The sequence below is a fragment of the Mastigoproctus giganteus genome, chromosome 9, assembly GCF_048544385.1.
Source record: "Mastigoproctus giganteus isolate SK-2022 chromosome 9, ASM4854438v1, whole genome shotgun sequence".
NCBI classification, from domain to species: domain Eukaryota; kingdom Metazoa; phylum Arthropoda; class Arachnida; order Uropygi; family Thelyphonidae; genus Mastigoproctus; species Mastigoproctus giganteus.
This window is the reverse complement of record NC_143583.1, coordinates 142,264,962-142,282,377: the sequence shown is the minus strand read 5'-3', so window position 1 is coordinate 142,282,377 and position 17,416 is coordinate 142,264,962. Positions and strand designations below refer to the sequence as shown.

The window sequence follows — 17,416 nt, the reverse complement described above, 5'->3', positions numbered from 1 at the left end:
GTGCAACATTTGATTTTCCTAAATATTTGAATTCCTGATATTCCTTTTGAATTTGAATCCAGAAGTATGTTAACATTCCATTTTCGAATTTCAGTAAAGGGCTCCATCTGAATAAATATCAATTAAATCTTGTAATTTAATTGGTAAATGTTTTGTTTTAGAGCTGGATAAAAATGGATTGCAGATTCAATTGTACAAGCCTTAATTTTCAGGATAGTAATCTTGGAATTTTTTTTTTTTAGCAAAGACATGAGAATAGTTATGTTCAGATATATTCAAATGAAGAGTTAAATTATTTTCTTCCAAAAAGGATTCCATTGAAGAAAATAATTCAAAATTCCATTTTTTTGATGCATTGCATCCATAAAACAAGTTTTCTGATAAAACCTGAACTTTATCATTTGCACTGGATAAAGTTATTGCTGGCATATGAAGCTGTTGATTCACTTCATTTAGTTTTGAAAATATATTGGAGAGACATGCTAATTTAATGAGCCATTTTATATGAACCATATGTATATATTTTACAAAACACAACCGGTGTGCTGCATTTAAAAAGTCGAAGAAACCTGTAATGTCGAAGTACAAAGACCTAGGTCTTTGTACTTCGACATTACAGGTTTCTTCACTAAACTCTACCTCACAGCTAGTATCTGGTTTTCATTTCAAAGATCCAGTTTTAAGCCACTTATCCATATTGTTCAGTATAGAGCTGATATTAAATCAATAAAATAATTCCAATGTCCTACATAATCTTAACCAAATAAACTCACTTGACATACACAATAAAATCAAAATTCAATCAACAAAGATTCGCACATCCTACACTTCAGGAAAATGCAAAAAAATACTTTTTTAATAGACAAAAACACATTTAATTATGTTAAATGCTCAAAAGCTGGAGAGGTGCTGACAGTGGTGCTGAATTCCTCAATCAAAAGTGGTTTGTCACTCCTGTATCCAAACTGCAATTAATTTTGTTTCTCTTGACTGCCAGGTGTGCTAGTATAGAATGTTTCATGGTTGTTGCCAATGGATCAACCTTAAATAAAAAATATATATATTCAAATGTTAATGTTCATTTACTCTTTCATTATTTAAAGAAAAAATGTTTTTACTTTTATGTGCCTAATCTTGAAATTTTAACCTAAAATTGTTTGAATTCTGCTAAAATTTTGTTCTCCATTTTTCAAAGATGTCATAAAGCAAAATTTATCAAAAGTGATCTTATATTATTATGTTGTTATTTATACCAGAATCAATGAAATTTAAACACCAAGAAAAAATGGCTTCTCAGTAAACAACTGATTTTTTTGTATTTATATATATTTATTTTAGCAATTTATTACAAGTGAAAAAAAAATTATTATTTTATTTGTGGGAAAAAAAAAAAAAAAAAAGTTTTGAATTTTATTTTGTTTGATATTTATTACTTGTGGTAGACAAAATTCAGATATTACTTATTTATTTATTACTTATTATTCAGATATTACTTATTTATTTATTACTTATTATTCAGATATTACTTATTTATTTATTACTTATTATTCAGATATTACTTATTTACCAATAATATTTGTCTTGTCTTCCTGCAGACCACAGGTTGAGAAACATTGTTTTATATCAACATGAGCCCAATTCTCAACATTTATTGATATAAGGATATTTGAAATGAAATTTGAGGTGAAGGAGTTTGGTATTGGAGATATATTTTTATTAGGAAAAAGATTACACTAAATTGTACAGTACTGGTAAAATTTCAAAACTATAATTTGCAATAATTTAATCATGTTTTTCTCCTCATTAACTTTGGTCATATTGAATGTTCAGCTGTCAATAAGCTGAATATCCAATGAATCATTGGCAATAAACCACTTTCTCACAAAACTTGATGAATATTAATAAACACTCATTGATCTGGGATTCACTATGAGAAGTGTTGTTGATATTCCTCAGTTGCAGCATTGACTTTTCCATCACAAGACCTGTTTGGAAAATGCATATCCATGTATTCTTTACCGGAAAAAGCACACAGCATGTTCAGTTACTTCTGTTACATTAAATGCTACGTTTCAAATGCTTATAGTTGGAAACCATTGGGAATGGATCAATGTTTATATGTTTCACTTAGAATGACTTCAGGAATTATTTTGAATTCCCATATAAATGGTATGCAGTGTGTTCTGCAACTTTGTCATAACTTCAGGTGATTTCTGGAGTCAGTCCTGAGCGAAAAATGTTATTTCAACAAGGATCTGATTTCCAATGGTTTGCTAATTGAAATGTAGCTTGATGAAGGAATTTGGTATTGAATAAAAAGATTACAGTAGTTGGGTACATTGTACAGGGCAATTCAAAAAAACATGCAATCCATAGCATATTTTTATTTATTATTATAAGAGATTGTAAAAAAATGTTGCAAGTGTCTTCCTTCCCACACATAATAAGCACTCTCTTTACTATATTTGATGAGATCTGATAGTGTTTAAATAGTTAGCAATAAAATTTCTGATTCACTATTGACTTTCCAATATGAAGATTATTAGTGTGTATATTACTTACCCTAAGTAGTCTGAAAGATAAAAATTGAGGGATCATTGATGTGCAATTATAAATGTGCTAGAATGAGAAAATGACATGCTGCCTTTGATGTAAGTGAAACATTACTGGTTAATAATTGAAAATTGACATATAACAACAATTGTTGGACATTTTGGGATGATCAGGGCTGCTACTGTAGCAGTTAGAATCAAGTTGTTAATAATAAATAAAATGTAATCATATTTATTATATTGTTCAATTTATATAGTTTAACCTTGTTTTTCTTCTCACCCACCCAGCTCGACACTGGGCAATGAGCAAAACACAAAAGCTCAGTGAATATTAATACACATTCTTCAATCTGCAATTCATTGTGAATCATTGCTGATTAGAACTCCTCAATTTGGTTGAGATTGTCTTGCTTTTTATGAGCTTCAGAAGAACAATCTTCCCAAGATCACAGAGGATGTGACACACAAATTTGGCTGAAACCTGTTGCATTCCCACATTTTGTGTTGAACATGTTAATCAATAACATGTTTCACACGTTCTATATGGAATACCAACTTTTGCTAGCTTTATGGATAATAAGATATCTCACTCCTCATAATGGACATGAGCCATGGAATCATTGGTTTTGAACTTTGGGGGCAGCCAGTGAGAATCATCTTCAATGGACAAGAGGTCCTGTTTATGTCGAACTTTTACCTAATTTGAATTAATCACTCATTTAAAATGTGACAAGACAAATAAAATGCCTTCTATTCAATATGCACTAATTCAGAATAACTGCAAATAAATGGCCAGTTCATGTATTTGTTTCAAGATAGTCAGTCCCTGTTCATTTGATCACATTTTGCTTGTATATTGAGAGAAATAATTATTTAATGTACTGTATGTCACTGTGTTTCCAGCATATCAATAAGGGAAATAGCATATATAAATGTGTGTAAATTTGACTTTTATTCCATATATCCCAAAAATTTTGTATTTTTTGTTAATGATTTATGTTAACTCAATAGTGGTAGAGGGTCACCTGAGAGGTGACCCTCAAAATTAACAGTATGTCAAAAACAATGATTAAAAAGTGAATTTCTTTCCTACCTTCCTAAATATAGTCAAGCTTTTATTGCAATAGTTTCTGAACTTTTTTTTTTTTTTGTTTTCATAAAGAAATTACATGCAAAAACTTGTCAGGTGAATACCACTGTCTTTGCAACTATTTGGCTTTTTCCTTGAGGGTAGAATACTGCACTGTTTGTTCATAGTTTCAAAATGGATGAAGAAAAAACAAGTAACAAAGGTTACTTTTTTCCTTCATCCACTAGTTTAGTTAACATCTACACAGTCTTACGTCTGTCTACTTAGTTGTTTTTGAAAGATTTGTATTTCATAGTAAAGATGGGAACATGAAATGCAATGTTCTCTCAAGATGGCTGCTACACTATAGGAAGCAAGATGTGTAGTTTCAAATTTTGTGCACTGTGAAGCACTCCAAATTTGAAATAAATCTGAAAATGAAAGTAACTAATAGTATGGAATATGTTTTTTAATAATATTTATATACATAATAAGCAGAAATATGTGCATGCACATGTTTGAAATTTTGTCCACTTAGTGGTCTTTTAAACTGGAAAATATAAGAAAATGAGAGAGAATGAGTTTCTATGTCTAAATGTTGTTTTCCTTTTTTTTTCTCAAACAATGCTTTTTAAAATAAAAGGTGTGAAACACATGTTTTAAAAAGTTTAATTTATTAAAATCTAAAGTACATACAAGAAGTACTACAATCCATTAAGAAAAGATGAAATATTGGCATTGCTAAAGAAGAATTAAAAAAAAGTTTTCCAGGAATTAAGAAGTAGGGCATCAGTTAGGTGACTTGCCACCATTTTATCTAAACTTTGGGTTGCCATTACTGCTGAGTTAATAGTAGATACAAAGTTTCTGATGCATCTTGGGTTGAAAAATCAGTAAAGGTTCATTGCATTCACATGATCATGTTATTTATTTACCAAAATAGAAAAATCTAGTGATAAAAAATAAAGAGAAATAAATTTACAAAATTGTTTTATCACATTCAATTTCACGATTTAGTAAAAATTAGTTTTTTTAAAGACAAAATTTTCTTTAAAATAACCATTAATACATGAATTTTTCTAGTCCTTATATTGTGAACCATTAGAAAATATATGCTTTAAAATTGTATGCATATGTGCATAGCTTAAGTGTTTAAAATTAAACTCAAGTTTGAAACAGCTGTTTCAAACTGGAAGACTGTGTTCCAGTTTTCAAATGTATAATACTGTAATTAAGTGGTTTGAATAAAGTATCAAAGTATATTATATATTTTCCTAAAGGAAATCTTTTGTTTATTCTTGGTTGCACATATGACATCATTTTATCATTGAAGGTGCATGGCACTTTTTTTAACACGTGAGCACACTGCATAACTGAAAACCTTTGTGTTGGAAAGCAGTGACTTTTTTAAATCTACACTTTGGACTAAATTCAGTACATGTGCACTTACATTAACCTGATGGCACTGGCAGGTCACTCCAAAATAAGTCCTGAGTTAACCATTAATTAATGTTTAAAATTCTTGTCAGGTGACCCACCATTGTGTTTGCAACTATTTTGCTTGAAGAAGAGTGGCTTTGCTGTTACCAATATGCTACTAAAGTTTTGAATTATGTTTGTATTCAAAGGTTACTTCCATTTACTCTTCCACTAATTCCATAAATGTTTAGTCTTACATGAAAAGTGGTATTCAATCAAGATGCCTACTCTGAGTAGCTACATATGTGTGCATACACACACACAGTTAAGTTCTGTTATGGTGCTTTCGAAGGGACCACTCAAAGAGCATAAGCAGGAAAGTATAGCAAAGAGCATAAGCAGGTAAGTGGGACACCACTTCACAAGATTAATCATGGAATCAGAAGAAAATAGCTCTATGTGGGAGTTTTTTTTTTTTTTTTTTTTTTTTTATACAATGTTTATATGCAGTACATAATAAAAAGAAATGTGTATGCACATGTTTGAAATTTCATTAGACTGCTTAAGTGTCAAACTTGAAAATGGAAAAGACTAATTGATTCATAGTTTATATTTTGTCTAAACTTTTTTTGAAAATAAGATGCAAAAAATGCAGCATTTATTAAATATTTAATTTTTTCATTAAAAAATAAAGTTAAAATAAGTATTGCAATCCATTAAGGAAAAAAATATATACTGTATTCAGAATTTGAAACAAAATGTCACCTGTTGAGTGACCTAGCACTGTTTGCTACAAGTTTTGGTAGTTTGCACAGTTGCTTAGTTAAGATTGTTTATCAATACTTTCAAGAATAGTGCACTTAGGCTTTTTCCTCTTAGAATTGTGTACTAAGTGTGTACTATGATTTTCAAAAAATCCATTTATTCTCGAAATATAGCCAAGGTAAGTTTTATATCTATTGTGTATATTATATGTGCACAAATTATTGGAAGCATCCAGATTTTCAGCACTACAGTTTACAATGAGCTGTGAATTTTTCATGGCAGTGTATAGGCTTGCATCAATCTACAACTTCCTTACTTGTGGCCACACTTGCTGATCACAGCCATGATTGCTTCAAGGATGATACTCGAAAACACGAGCTGTCTGATGTGTCTCTGATCTCAAATCATTTTAACATAAAAGGTCACTTTCTGTGTTGATTTTCCACTTGAACAGTTTCAAACCATATCAAGATACCGTACCATGCTGTTGGATCAGAATCATTGCTGAATTCTGATTGCAAGAGATAGAAAAACAGTTGATCATGGATTCCTCATTCTTATAGACTGTCAATATGAAAATTTGGCAAGGATGAGAGCAGTCCTTGATCTTCAGTGATATTCTCTCTCTATGCTGTGGTGATTGTGTTGGCTTCAGGTTACTGTCATTAGTGGAATTTCCTTTGTGCAATTTCCTATGTTGTTTAGCAAGACGAGTACTACTAAGGCCAAACTGGGCATATTTCTATCCGAAATTGACAGCTCCTATCAGACAAAGTTATGTTGTGTGCACATCAAAACTGCGTCTTAATGGGAGTGTTCCAACGTGGCAATAGAAGTAGCCATAGTTGTACTTGAAACAACTATACTTGCTTTAAGAACAAAGAATGTGGTGCTCTTGCTGATAGAACAGTGGTTATGTACATAATTATCCTGTGTGTGGAAAAGGCCTAGGTCTGAACTTTGTCAATAACATGGGAAATTATTTTTTTCACAAAATGGCCAAGTTTGTCCGTATCTTGCAAGGTTTTTTCGGTCCAGCAAATTGATTGGATAATATATGAAATAATATATGCTGGTGCATCCTAAAAGCTAGAAGAACTTTCTGGATGTTCCATAGCCTTAGTTCTTTTGCCACTTAATAGGCATATAACCTTTTATAAAGAATTCAGTGAAATTAACTGTGTCCTAATAAGAGAGTGCTAAAGGTTCCTGTGTTATCCAAGAAACCATCTGAAAATTTTGTTCTGATCTTGTTTCAAGTTTAATCTATTATCCAATACTACACATAGGAATTAATCATATTGGTATGAGGTATGTTATTTTTGGGCTGTAATGGTGGATCTTACATTTTTTTTTACAGAAACAAATATAGGTATATTTCTGTGTTGATAAGTGAAAGCCATATGGGCCATCCAAAGCTCAACTTTGTTAATAGACAGAACTATCTCTTGATGGAATTTATATATAGATAGTTTTTTTTTTTGGAGGGGGGGATGCCTTCCTCCTTCACACACTTTTGAGAATGGATCCTGAAAGGTCCCACTTTTTAAGAACTAAATAAGCAAGGAAAGTTGGTTCCTTCCTTATTCAAAGCCCAAAGGTCTGAAATATATAAGATAGTACTAAAATTGCTACATGGTTTCAAAGGCCTTTTCCAAATGCTCATCTTGCAATAATTAATTTTTTTAAAAAATGATTTCTGATATTTAAATCTGCAGCTCTATTTCACCAAAATACATACTGATTTTTATGTATGAGTGTTTAAACTCAAGATGGTAAGGCACTTAAGTGTTATTTTCTCCATCTTCCCTAAACAGTTGATAATTCATTAGAATAGAATGATGTTTTCCTGGTTTCAGGAAAGCCACCATGGTGTGGCCAAATATGTTCCTGAAAATTTTCATTAAAAAATATCAGTTGTTTGTAGAGCTGTTTTAGCATAATATAATACATTCCATCAGAACTAATTGTACTACTGGGTGCTTGAGAATCTTTTTATTCAGATATTGTAAAAGGCTGATTACATGAAAGAGGAAGATAAGTATTTAAGCTTAACTTGTATCTTTCTCCTGTCTTTCTAATTTGCAGGAATGAAATATAAGCATTCACCATATCTTTAGGGGAGAATAGCCTATTCACTAGAGAGAAATGTAAAAGAGGATAGCAACAGATTTGGCTGGTGTGTGTGTGTGTGTATAGTGAAAGTATCCACAAAAAGAAAATTATCTTTTATTTTTGTGAATATTTATGGAAAAAAAAAAAAATTAGAATCATTTCCATAGATATCCTGATGCTAATCTTACAAGAAACAAAAAGTTGGGTGATGATTGAAGCTATTCCTTAATTCTGTAGTAATATGGTTATCTATTTTGTATTTTATGGTATAACCATATTATTACACAAGCATTTGTGTAATAATATGTGTAGTAATAAGGTTATCTATGGAATCATTTTGAATGAAATTACTATACAAAAGATATATTTACTCCAGTCTGCCCTTTTCAGATGTGTGGGGAATTTGGAATTTACAAGTAACTGGACAGTGATCATAGAGTACTTTCCATTCTATACATGGGTAGTAGGAGTGCAATCTAAATAAGCAGAATTTTTTTTTAAAGAGAAAATTGACAAATGCAAGGAGGTCTCATGTGAATTGATGTAACATGCCAAAATTCAAGTGAAGTGGAGAATTTTTTGTCCACTTCTGTTTGAATTTAGTCCAGAAACGTTTTGTGTTCATTAAGCAAGAGCCATTATGGGTCTAGTTCAATCACACAATGTTGAGTTATTGAGAAGTTCATTAAATGCAATTTGACTTACTATTATTTTGAACATTGGTGATGTGATTGTTAGGGTTTGAGATATCCCAAAATTCAACTTACTGATGTTCCAGTTAGTGTATACTATATTTTATTGACAAGCCCATGAAATGAATTCAGCCAAGAACTGAAAAGCCATATTACATTATTTTAATAAATATATGTAAAGTTACATGCTTTGAACTAAAAAAAAAAAAAAGGAAAAAACAGAATAACACATACACACACATATATATATACACACACACAGATACATTTATTTATAAGCATTTGGTATATACAAAACAGCGATATTTCAATAAGTCTTCAATTAAAGGAATTTATCTATGAAATTTGAAACTGGTGGTTCTGGCACTGTGACTACAGTGACTATCAGTCTAACTTTTAGAAATGCTAAAAGACATTTCTGGATGGAAGTGGTGGATATAATGGCTACCGCCATTATAAAGTTAATGGCAACAGTTTCAACTGTGGAGCTTATACACATACAGAATATATTTTTATGTTTATATTGTCAGAGATTTATCCATTTTTATAATAGCTGCACTTCCTATCTTTGGATGAAACCATCTCACTACATAAATAGTATCAGTAGTTGTTGCTACTACAACTGGGCCACCATTACTGTCACGAATGTCCAGTGCAATAATTGAACCTTCACTAAGGTCTTGTGACCATAGAGGCTCATCTAAACAAAGATATCGCAAATCTTCTGGCTTTGTGATATAGTATAACAGTACCATTCCCTTCTCCATACCCAAGGCTAACAGACTTCCCCAGTAAGCAATACTTACAATATGGCCTTGTAGTTTCTTCACTGGATTGAAACAATAGTAGTATTTCCCATCAAGTGATATAAAAAGTTGTCTGTCATCTGAGGAAGGAGAAAAAAAAAAATTCAATTTTGGCTGGTAATATATGATCATTAATACCTCAATAATACAAGTATTCCAATAATAAGAGACATACCTAACAAGTTTTGGAATTTGTAAAAATTCCACTCTCTCTGGAATGATTTTTCTAAATTAGTAATATTAATTATGATAACAATAATCTGTGCCATATATTGTTTTCTTTCATAATTATTTATGAAAGGAAACATTTCATTTAGTGGAAACAGATGTTTAAGTCAGAATAACAAACTCACATTATATAAAACCATTTACACCACATTTCTTCATTTGGTTGCCTTGGGAATAATAAAAAAAATATTATAAATGGTATATGAAAGTTTATAGCCTGCCATATATTACACTATTTGAAAACACTACACGGTGCTCGTTAAAAGTTGGAAAAAAAAAAAAAAAAAAAAAAAAGTGTGATCAAATGATATTTATGAAATTAAAACATTTATACCACAATGAAGAGGGAGTTGCAAACTGAAACCAGTAATGTTGAGGAGATATAAAATGCTACTTGCATGCAATATTACAGAAATAATTAAAATAAATGAATGGATCTATTATAACAGATATTATATATTTACTATGGTTATATTGCAAAAGTTATTAAAAATATATACAGAACCCTTAAACCAGGAAATGCAGCAACTTAATGCTGATAATAGGGAGAAAAATGGCAAGATGCCATTTTGCTCCCAGGAACCTAATCCTACTTCAAAATAAAATTATATACACGATGTCTCAAAATTATTGGTACAAATGTTTAGGGGAGATAGGTAACACCTAAAGGAATGTGAATCGCATAGGCACCCATAACCGGAAACGTCACAAGAAAGTAGTAGCAGAGGCAGAAATGACAAGACAGTAATTAGTGGCAAACATTTATTTGACATAATATTAACAATGGAGTAAGAGATGGATGCATTTCACGTTGCATCCATGCTCTAAGGTTCCACCATGAGACACTATGCATGGATTGGCCGACATGGTCGAACACACCTGGAGTTTCTTTGACAGAAGCAGCAGTGCAGACGAGTCTCACCAAGAGATCCCTTTCCGTCTCCACAAGCGATTCATACATGATAAATTTGAGGACCCCCACAGAAAGAAATCAAGGCTAGATAACTCAGGTGAGCGTAGGGGGCCAGGTAACGGGTTCACCACGGCCAATCCATCAACACCCAAAATGCCTGTTAAAATGGTCACGTGCCCCATCATGTTTGGAACCAAATGTTGCATCTTGCATTTGCTGGAACATCGTCAAGTAACCCTGGTACAACTTGTTCATGAAAGATCCGATATTTAGCAGAGTTCATGCAGGATGGTAACAGGTATGGGCCGACTAAGCAGTCACCAACCATACCTACCCACACATTTATTGCAAAGCGGTGTTGTCCGCATGGGGACACACACCGTGTGGGTTGTCATGAGCCCACACATGAGCATTGTGCTGATTGAATAAGCCTTCCTGAGTGAAAAAACACTCAGGAAGGCAAACACCCATGAACAAAACATAGGCTGAAAAATTCAAGTCTTGAACACTTTCTTGGAGAAACCACTGTGCAAAAGTCATACGTGCAGGATGATCTTGGGGAGCAGTAACTGAACCCATTGGAGATGAAAGTGGTCTAAGGAATCGTCGTGCCAGACATGGTGTACACTGCAACAAGACACTCCTAAGGCAGAGGCAACAGCATGTGTGCTGGTAATAGGATTATTCTGGATGGCATTCAACACATTTTTTTCCATGGCGTGAGTTCGCGTCGAACATGGTCTGCCCACACTACTCCTGTTACCTCTAAATTTATTTATTTATTTCGTATCATGTGATCAATACACGAAGGAACCACTTTTTTCTTGCTTCCTTCGTGTATCATGGCCGGGATATCCAACCAACTGGTTGGTTCGGCACCATCGTGATATCCAGCCCAAGGCGGGATTCGAACCCGCGACCTTTGGGTTGCTAGGCAGGCACTTTACCTACCCGGCTAGCCCGGTCGGCTTACCTCTAAATGATCCATAATCGCACAAATTTTGATGCACACGTGCAAACAAACAGTGGTCCGGTACATGTCTGTCTGGGAAGCGTTTTCCATAAATTCGTGGAGCGGCTTGTGCATTGCCCTCAGCTAATCCATACACTAGGTGCACGTCTGCCAGCTCACAGTTTGTATATCGATGCATGCTCTTCGTGCGGCAACTACTGCTTGAATAAGTAAACCAGAAATTTTCTCTCTCACGAACTGATGAACAGCCCTGTCTACTGACTTACGGTGACATTTCCGGTTATGGGTTCCTATGCGATTCACATTCCTTTAAATGTTACCTACTTCCCTTACACGTTTGTACCAATATTTTTGAGACACCCTCTATATATATAAAGAAAACCCCAAAGCAACAGCCATCTGCAGAGGAGTAAATACACAGCCTCCCTCAAAGAGACACGTACCCTATAATAGAACTCGAAAGCATTATTAGTTTCTTCTATCTCTTCAAAAGGGATGCCAGCACTAGTGAACAAAAATCGTCATATTTCAATCATTGTTGCTATCACAGCCAAATATAATATCAATGGCATCCTGATATGCTCCAGACAGAGAGAAATAATGAACCAACTAAACACAACATATGGTATGCCCTCTACTGAATAAATAAGGAAATGTTAACAAAATGCAAATATTTAGGTGATGACTCCCCCAAGCAACAAATTGAAAAAAAAAAAAAAAAAAACCCAAATGAACAAAGGGAATATTGGACTTACGTCCAAATGGTACTATTTTACTCTTGAAACCTATCCAACCCTATTTCAAAATAAAATAAAAATTATAAATATATTATTTTATATTTATAATTTTCAATAAAGGAAAGAAAAAAATAATTGGTATTTTCTTTCCTTTATTTTATTTTATAATTTATTTTGAAATCTGGTTTGTTAGCTTCACAGGAGTAAAATGGCACCTTGCCTTACCTAATACACAAACCATAATTGCCTATTACAAATTAATGCAGCTAATATTAAGCTATTAACAGTATGGATCGACCGTCACTAATCTGGTAGCGTTGGGACCTGTGGGATGCCGGATCACCAGTGGTTATTTTAGCACATACAGTTTATCCAACAGCTAACCATCTCATCCTACCTTTAACACGTTAACTGTCAAGCTAGTTTAAGAAAAAAATTCCCCAGGGGCCAAAAAATATTTAGCAAATAATTTGATTAATAATTCTAAAATAAATACTGTAATGTCAGTGTTGTCATTTTTTCACTTAAAAATATCAAAAAAAAAAAAAAAAAAAGTATTTTTTTTACGTTGCATATATGTGGTCCAGTAGGTTACTTTATTTCTTGAGAAGCCGTGTCGGCCACATACGTGTGATGCTATTATGGCATACGCATGAAGGTCATTTGCGATTAGTTCACTGCAAGCACTGCAATAAAACTAATTGCGATAAAATAAACTCTCAAACGTCGCAATAAGTTTGTCAGTATTGTTAGAGAGATTTTGTGAAAACAAGTTTGTTAGCGCACTGTATTATCCATCATATTGTGTTGTGTTTTTCTGCAAATTTGCACAAGTGTGTTGTAAAAAAAAAAAAAATCTAAAAAGGAATGGCTAAAAGAAAATTACTAAAATAACAGGAACTGAGAGAAATTGCTGGAATTTACAATTAAGCAGAGTTAAGCTTCTCACAGACACTGCTGTCTAGTTTTTTTCAGAAGTTCAACTTTATCTGTTATGGACAATGTACGGTGTTTGCGCTTTACACCATGAGAGATACTTCTTTTATGCAATAGACCCATGGCTGGGGCTAAATGTGAGCAGGTTATAATAATAAATGCAGAAAAACAAGTGGGAATGGCTTGCCAGTGTTCATGAGTTCGTGCCAACAGCTGACACTGCAACCAACACCACCAAAACAGTAGCGGCAGGTCGGTGCGCCGACCCGGGAAATTTGAAATTACATTCGCAGAAATTATGTCTGAATTAGCAGTGGAACTGGATTAGTGATGGTCGATTTGCATTAATTTTCTGTATTTATTATATGGTTTAAGTGTACTCTATATATTTTTTAATAGCCTCAGCAATATAACTACAGTTTTTTGCCCATCGTAGCCATCGTAGATAACACAGTAGAATCACCATCCTCCCCACGCTGGTTGGAAAAAACCTGAGTTTAGAGTCCCGTCAATGATGTGAGGAATTTTTATGGGCCTTTTTCCCAATGTGGCTGAAGGCAAGTGTAGCATGGTTTTTTCTCCTGGAAACTCAGGATTTTTGTCCAGCAAAACAGAAAATCAACATCAGAACATTTGCAATTTACAGACAATATACATGGAGCAATATGGCCTTAGTCACTGATGCTCCAAAAATTTTACTACAAGGTATCTCCCATACATTGGATTTGGATGTAACACAGCTCAGTATACAACCTACTTTAAACTGATTTGTTTCTTGCATCCCATTTGTTTAGTTTGAATGCCATGACCATCACTTGGACTATTCATTATGTTTTAATTTATTCTATCATCTGGTTTAAATTAGTAAGTTAATTATTTGAGTTTCATGACTTTTTTAAATTATGAGTTTCACATTGTTTCGATTTATTGATAGGAGTCAATGCCTAAAAATTTGCATTTTGTTCTATAGTAATAGTAATAGTAGTAGTGGCATGTGATGCAAGAAAGCAAATGTATGAGCTTATGCAGCATCAGCCAAAAAAAAAAAAAAAAAAAAAAAAAAATCACACCATACCGTCCAAATGCCTGTCCAGTTCCTCCTTAAATTTATTCAACCTATCAACTTCCACAACGACAGATGGAAGTTTGTTCCAGCAATTAACCACCTGCTGGCTAAAGGCAAATTTCCGCACATCTAATCTACATCTGTCTTTTCTTAATTTGAATTTATGGCCCCTTAGGTTCGTAATCTGAACAAGTGGAAGGATCCCATCAGAATTGCATGCTGAACCCATTCAAGGCCTTATACACCTCAATCAGATCACCGCGCAGGTGCCTAGTCTCCAGCCACTGCAATTTGCAGAACTTAAGCCTCTCTTGATAAGAGGATCCCTTCATTCCCCTCACCAATCTTGTTGCCCTTCTCTGTACACGCTCAAGTAAATCTACATCCTTCCTAAAATGAGGCCTCCAGACCTGTACGCAATACTCAAGGCGTGGCCTGACCATTGCCTTATACAGAGGGATAATCACCTCCTTTTCCCTGCTAGCAAAATTCCTATATATCATTGACAAAACCCCATGACCTGCCCTGGCTCATGCTCATGTGCTATGGCCACTGGCCTAGAGGGCAGTGGCCATAGCACATTCTGTGTTTTTTTTGTTATTTCTCTCTGTGCCCAGGGAATATTGGGACACCCATTGATATCTGGATGCAATAGAAATCAATGATTTAAATATGGCCCTTCGTGTTGTTCACAAATGCAGGGCTTCCCTTTGAAGAGATAATGCATGTGAATTGTATTTTATATTATTATTTAAGTAGTGGTTGTTCTTTGGTGTCGTGGGTATGTGTCTCTTTGGATGAGGAGCCCTGTCTTCACTCTGCCAGAGGTGAGTGTTTTGACCCTTTCTTGGTTTTTTTTAATAATTTTATTTTATTTTGAAATAGGGATGATTAGGTTCACAGGAGCAAATGACACCTTGCCTTACCTATTACCAGAATCAATTTGCTTTATTTATTTTGTGGTTTGAATGTTCTTAATAGACATTACACGTTTTTGGTATGTGCCAAGCAAACTTATCTATCATCTCTGATTTAGATAATTCTGTGTCCATTTTTTGAATAGAGGCAGGTCAAACCTAAGATGTGGCAAGATGTCCAAATGTCAGCTGTGTGCAGTAAACAGGTGAATGGAGGTAATTCTATGAGCAAAAAAAAAAGTAACCCGCCCTAAGTTGTTTTAAGATCATATTCTCACTACATGTGAAATTGAGTTAATCCAAAACTGCTAGATGGAAGAGAAACAATATTTTATGACTTTGCGCATCAACTTGAATTGGAAAATACCACTGTCGTATGAAGGATTCAACAAAGGGGTCCTATAGCTTGTATCCTTTAAGCCAAAAGCACAGAGAAGGATTCACTTTACTGGATTTGACATAATCTGATTTTAGAGGTGACATGGTTGGCTGAAAAGCTAATCAGAATGTCACAAAATCTTAAAACTATCTAATTGTATGGTTAATGTTCACATAAAATAAATGTAAATTATCAGAACATAAACAAGTACATGCGTAATTCCATTTTTAGCCACTATAGAGCAGCACTTAGCTGATAGATAATTTAATCATTCTTACTTTAATCCTGACATAAACAAATGTGGCTGACAAAAGCTCCAACTGATCACTTGCTGAAGTACCATTGAATTTCTTAGCAAAGGACTAATGAGAGTGAACATACTGAAGTAAATTATGAAATGCATTCATTCCACAGTCACTTCTAGTTTCAATAAGTTTAATAAAACTAATTTTCTCAAATGTGAACTGATAACACATTGCCATGTGCTTTTCATAAATGGATGAAATTGAGTTTGGAAATTCATTTTCAATGGATCTTCATCTGGAGAGAATTAGAAAATTGCTATAATTTGTACAATATTATGGAAAAGAGCATGTGAAAGAGTTGGTTTGTTGATTTGCATTACCATTAAAGGCTACATAAGAATTAACTCCAGTGGAACCCACTTAGGATAATCCTGTTCATGTCGACATCCCACTTTTGTAGAACGCTCACCCCCCATACGTCCTGGTCCATCTGTCTATAGCATTTAGTAAATTTTAGAAACTACAATTTTGAGGTCTGGGATACACTTTTATTTACTTTTGTCGTCACTTATGTCAACTTTTCAATTTTATTGATGTAAAATTACCAGATATCGTTGCTCCAGTGTGTTTATTAAAAGGATTTTGTTTCTTGCTTGTGAACGGTCAACTTTACTTTCTGTAGTGTATTTTTAAATGTTCCCCTCTCTCTTCTTTATGTTTGTACTACATATACCCAACAATGGCTGCTTGGGAACAAAAATGCAAACTAGAACTGCACACTCTTGAGACAAAATATCTAGTAATTAAAGCATTGGAAGATGGAAAAGCGTGCAGATGTGCGCAACCAATTTAATGTCAAGTGCAACACACTGAGTGGCAAATTTAGCAAAATTTAAGGAGTAGTATGAGGGCGGAAGCATAAATTCTAAGGCAAAGAAGATAAAGCTCACCAAGAATCGCAACCTAGAAGAGGCTCTGTACATATGTTACTGCAATGCCATCAAGAATGACTGTACTCTCACCACTGGGTGCGACATGCAAAAAAAACACTGGGAATCACAAATTTTACCCTGTCAAATGGATGGTTTAACTGTATTAAGCAATGCTATAATCTGACTTACAAGCATAATTGTGGCAAAGGGAGGGATGCTGACACATCACATACAGAAGACTGAAAAGAAAGGCTTCAAACTATCCCAGCAGAATACAGCCCTACCGACATGTACAACGCTGATGAAATGGCCCTGTTCTTTAAGCACATCCCAGATAAGACCTACACACTCAAAAGAGCTACTGCAATAGAAGAAAGCAACTGAAATACCATGCAACAGTCTTAGTAGCTACAAACATGGACGGGAGTGACAAAGTCAGTTTGTTAGGTGTCGGAAAATTCAAAAAAAAAAATCGGGTTGCCTCGAGAATGTGCAACACTTGCCCTTGGCTTATGAGGCAAATACAAAGACTTGGATAACCACTTCAGTATTCACAGCATGGCTGCACCACTTTGATCATCAGATGGGACCCAAAAGCGTGAGGTGGCCTTAATTGTTGACAATTGCTTTGCACCCCCCCTCCCTCATTCATGGCTTGAAAGCAGTCAAATT

General features: G+C 33.9%; 1 protein-coding gene across 1 annotated transcript in view; it reads right to left on the bottom strand.

The window, feature by feature from the left end:
- Positions 1–8,859: 8,859 nt before the first annotated feature.
- LOC150080781 (uncharacterized) overlaps positions 8,860–17,416 on the bottom strand; it is a 76,638-nt gene continuing 68,081 nt past the window's right edge. The window contains exon 7 of the mRNA XM_090381251.1: positions 8,860–9,498. Within this exon, the coding sequence (XP_090237377.1) occupies positions 9,131–9,498 (368 nt within the window). The 3' untranslated portion in view covers positions 8,860–9,130. The remainder of the gene's footprint in view (positions 9,499–17,416) is intronic.